Source organism: Trachypithecus francoisi, unplaced genomic scaffold (genome assembly GCF_009764315.1).
Source record: "Trachypithecus francoisi isolate TF-2019V2 unplaced genomic scaffold, Tfra_2.0 Lachesis_group12, whole genome shotgun sequence".
Lineage (NCBI taxonomy): Eukaryota > Metazoa > Chordata > Mammalia > Primates > Cercopithecidae > Trachypithecus > Trachypithecus francoisi.
Window position 1 is genome coordinate 56,129,409 of NW_022681457.1, and position 4,442 is coordinate 56,133,850.

Sequence of the window (4,442 nt, forward strand, 5' to 3'; positions counted from 1 at the left end):
ATATAGTTTTTGTATTCAATTGAAGTTGTTATGCGATTAAAACATATTGATTTAATCTTAAGATGTTTTACATAATGTCCATTTTTCAAGATAACTACAAAAATTTTATAGAAACTATGAAAAGTTGGCCGGGCGCGGTGGCTCAAGCCTGTAATCCCAGCACTTTGGGAGGCCGAGACAGGCGGATCACGAGGTCAGGAGATCGAGACCATCCTGTCTAACATGGTGAAACCCCGTCTCTACTAAAAATACATTTAAAAAAATTAGCCGGGTGTGGTGGCGGGCGCCTGTAGTCTCAGCTACACAGGAGGCTGAGGCAGGAGAATGGTGTGAACCGGGAAGTGGAGCTTGCAGTGAGTGGAGATCGCGCCACTGCACTCCAGCCTGGGCGACAGAGCAAGACTCCATCTAAAACAAACAAAAAGAAACTATGCAAAGTGAAAAAAAAATAATAATAATAGGCCGGGCGCGGTGGCTCAAGCCTGTAATCCCAGCACTTTGGGAGGCCGAGACGGGCGGATCACGAGGTCAGGAGATCGAGACCATCTTGGCTAACACGGTGAAACCCCGTCTCTACTAAAAATACAAAAAAAAAAAAAAAACTAGCCGGGCGAGGTTGCAGGTGCCTGTAGTCCCAGCTACTCCGGAGGCTGAGGCGGGAGAACGGCGTAAACCCGGGAGGCGGAGCTTGCAGTGAGCCGAGATCCGGCCACTGCACTCCAGCCTGGGAGACAGAGCGAGACTCCGTCTCAAAAAAAAAAATAAAAATAAAAATAAATAACATAAATATTGCTCATATTCCACAAATAATGTGCTCATTAAAGAGAATGTAACAGAACATTCTAGTAAATTTATCCCCCGGTACTAATTTATAACACATATTTCTAAATATTTAGAAAATATTTTCAATTTGTACAGTCCCTTAATTTTACTACCTGGTACTACTGAACCAAAAATTGGTGGTGGCAATGAGATTTTAAGGTGTGGGCAACTATGTTTTATGCACTAAATTTCTGCAATTTTCACTAATCTAGAGTGAAAGATGCAGATCTGCTCAGAAATATGGAAAGTTCAGGTAAAAATGAAATATCTTTTAAAAATTCCTTTCTGGCCAGGTGCAGTGGCTCACACCTGTAATTCCAGCACTTTGAGAGGCTGAGGCGGCCGGATCATCTGAGGTCAGGAGTTCGAGACCAGTCTCAACATGGAGAAATCCCGTCTCTGCCAAAAATACAAAATTAGCCGGGTGTGGCGGTTCATGCCTGTAATCCCAGCTACTCGGAAGGCTGAGGCAGAAGAATTGCTTGAAACTGGGAGGTGGAGGTTGTGGTGAACCAAGATCATGCCATTGCACTCCAGCCTGGGCAACAAGAGCGAAACTCTGTCTCAAAAAAAAAAAAGAAAAAAAAAATTCCTTTCTACACTTACAAATCCCTGTTTTCAGAAAGCAAGTATCTGAAACTCATTTTTGCTAAGCATAAGTCACCAAAACACATTCTACAGAAAAGAGAAATGAAACCTATAGAATATAATAGGAATTGTATAATTAAAATTATCCTCACCCAGGAAGACCAGGTGTCTGTAGTTCTCTAACATAACATCCCTATATAAAGTCTGCTGAGCCGTGTCCAGGCATTGCCACTCTTCCAGAGAGAATTCAATGGTCACATCCCGAAATGTCAATGATCCCTGAAAAACACACCAAAGATACATATATATTTCCCAAGTGGCCATGGACAGAATTTTTAATTTGACTCAAGGTGAAATGAGAGAGTAAAGAGAACAGGTTCTAACTTACAGGGATGACCGAACATATGCAATAAAATAATTTTCAACACAGAAATATTCTCTAATGTATTCTCAAACTCTGAGAAGAAAAGAATGGCATAAGATCCACAACACCAGTGTAGATAAGATACTTTTCTGGATAATAAAGTATAAAATTAAGGACATGATAACAAACATGTACATTTTTGAGTGCTATTTTTTAAATCATACAAAATAAGTCTTGTACCTTTTTCAGATGAAAAAGACATGTTGAGTTAGAAGACACCTCTCAAATTTTAATGTGTACAACTAACTGGACATCTTGTTATGCATATTTATTTTAGAAGATCTGGAATAAAGTCTGAGTTTCTGAATTTGACAAGCTCACCAATAATGCATTTTTGGCCCCAAAAGAATATTTTGTCAAACATTCAGCAAGTGGAGAAGCCTGTGTTTTTCCCAGTTTTTCTGTCCTATAAACAAAGATCAGAGTCCTCATTTTCCAAAGATAGATATATGCAAAGAAAATCTAAGAAAGAAAGGCAGGTGCCAGATTAAATGTGCTACATAAAGATACTTAATAACGAGGAGAAAAATAATTAACTCTATAGTGAAAAAATCTGTCAGAGAGCTTTTTTTTTTTTTTTTAAGACAGAGTTTCTGTCTTGTCGCCAAGGCTGGAGTGCAGTGGCATGATCACCACTCCCTGCAACCTTCGCCTCCCGGGTTCAAGCGATTCTCCTGCCTCAGCCGCCGGGGTAGCTGGGACTACAGGCGTGTGCCATCACGCCCAGCTAATTTTTCTATTTTTAGTAGAGACAGGGTTTCACTATCTTGGCCAGGCTGGTCTCAAACTCCTGACCTTATGATCCACCAGCCTCAGCCTCCCAAAGTGTTAGGATTACAGGCGTGAGCCACCGTGCCCAGCCAAGTGGCACATTTTTAATGTTGCAGATCATAAATTCATCCTTAGAATCCTGCATGGCATATAAAAATCCATGATGTAGAGAATGTAGAGAAGGCTCTGGTATATAGGAAAGAAATTATTTTTCACAGATTCTTCACTATCATAAGAATTTTAAAAAGTAGTTAAACTCATTAGGGATGAAAAGCACAAGTAGAGAAGTAAAGTTTTGCAAGGACTAAATGCATGGCGTTCCAGGAGGCAGAGTGGACAGTTGAAAAATGTTTCGCTGAAAAAAAGCCATTTTTTTCTCTTTCTCCTCTTTCTCTTGGATTCCTTCTCAGATAAGATTCTCTGGACAAATTACACCTGCATCTTGAGAATATGCCTTTAAAGGTGTCACCACTACCTTCTTACTTGCTACCACCACACCCACAGGCAGAAGGACCAAGACCTGCAGATAAAGTCCATCCATTTCTTTCCTTTATAAGATAAGAGATTCCAGAATAATGAGCTGCCTGCCCTATGGAGTTAAAAATGTTTTTCCTTTCCTGTCCTCAGGTGCCCTCCCCTGTCACAGACATGAGCAATTTTTGCTACATAAATGGAAATATGGGCCACGCTGTCCTGTCCCTACCAAACCCAAACAGAATAGGCCCTGTGACCACCCTTTAGCGAAAAGGTGGAACTTAACTCCCATTAACGTATTTTAAACGTCTCATACTTGATTCTGGCCTCACCTTAAGAGTCACAAGAGGCCCTTAATTAAAACAACGTGGATGTTTCCAGGACAATAAATAGAACCTGTGGGGAGGGCACAACTGGAGATTTCTGCAAATAGACTATGTAATTTTAATTAGAAGCCTGAGCTCATAACTACTTAGCTAAACATTGCCTCTGAAACGTTAACGAGCTTATCAATCACTTGGGCCAGGCGCGGTGGCTCAAGCCTGTAATCCCAGCACTTTGGGAGGCCAAGACCGGCTGATCACCGAGGTCAGGAGATGGAGACCATCCTGGCTAACACCGTGAAACCCCGTCTCTACTAAAAAATACGAAAAAAAAAAAAAATGGCCGGGCGTGGTGGCTCAAGCTTGTAATCCCAGCACTTTGGGAGGCCGAGACGGGCAGGTCACAAGGTCAGGAGATGGAGACTATCCTGGCTAACAGGGTGAAACCCCATCTCTACTAAAAAATACAAAAAACTAGCCGGGCGAGGTGGCGGGCGCCTGTAGTCCCAGCTACTCGGGAGGCTGAGGCAGGAGAATGGCGTGAACCCAGGAGGCGGAGCTTGCAGTGAGCTGAGATTGCGCCACAGCACTCCAGCCTGGGCAACAGAGCGAGACTCTGTCTCAAAAAAAAAACAAAAAACAAAAAACAAACAAAAAACTAGCCGGGCGAGGTGGTGGGCGCCTGTAGTCCCAGCTACTCGGGAGGCTGAGGCAGGAGAATGGCTTAAACCCGGGAGGCAGAGCTTGCAGTGAGCGGAGATCCGGCCACTGCGCTCCAGCCTGGGTGACAGAGCAAGACTCTGTCTCAAGAAATAAAAAAAATTTAAAAAAAAATCACTTGGTAATTTTGGCCCCACTCTATGTAATGTGATTCGGCAGGTTTTGAAAGGGTTCATAAATGAGTGTTTTAAACAAGTTCCCTCTCAATGCTGATGTTGCACATTCTGGGCTCAACATTAGCATCAGAGAAAACAGGCACAGTGCACAGTCCCTTACACTCAGTACTCTTGTCACAGCACAAATACTTCTGGTACAAATAA

General features: G+C 42.5%; 1 protein-coding gene across 3 annotated transcripts in view; it reads right to left on the reverse strand.

The window, feature by feature from the left end:
* ZNF43 (zinc finger protein 43) overlaps positions 1-1,606 on the reverse strand; it is a 534,348-nt gene extending 532,742 nt beyond the window's left edge. For 2 of the 3 annotated variants that reach the window (XM_033229224.1, XM_033229231.1), the window contains exon 1: positions 1,563-1,606. In XM_033229224.1, the coding sequence (XP_033085115.1) occupies positions 1,563-1,596 (34 nt within the window). In that variant the 5' untranslated portion in view covers positions 1,597-1,606. The remainder of the gene's footprint in view (positions 1-1,562) is intronic. The other variant, XM_033229232.1, reaches the window with a different exon arrangement.
* Between the last annotated feature and the right edge of the window lie 2,836 nt (positions 1,607-4,442).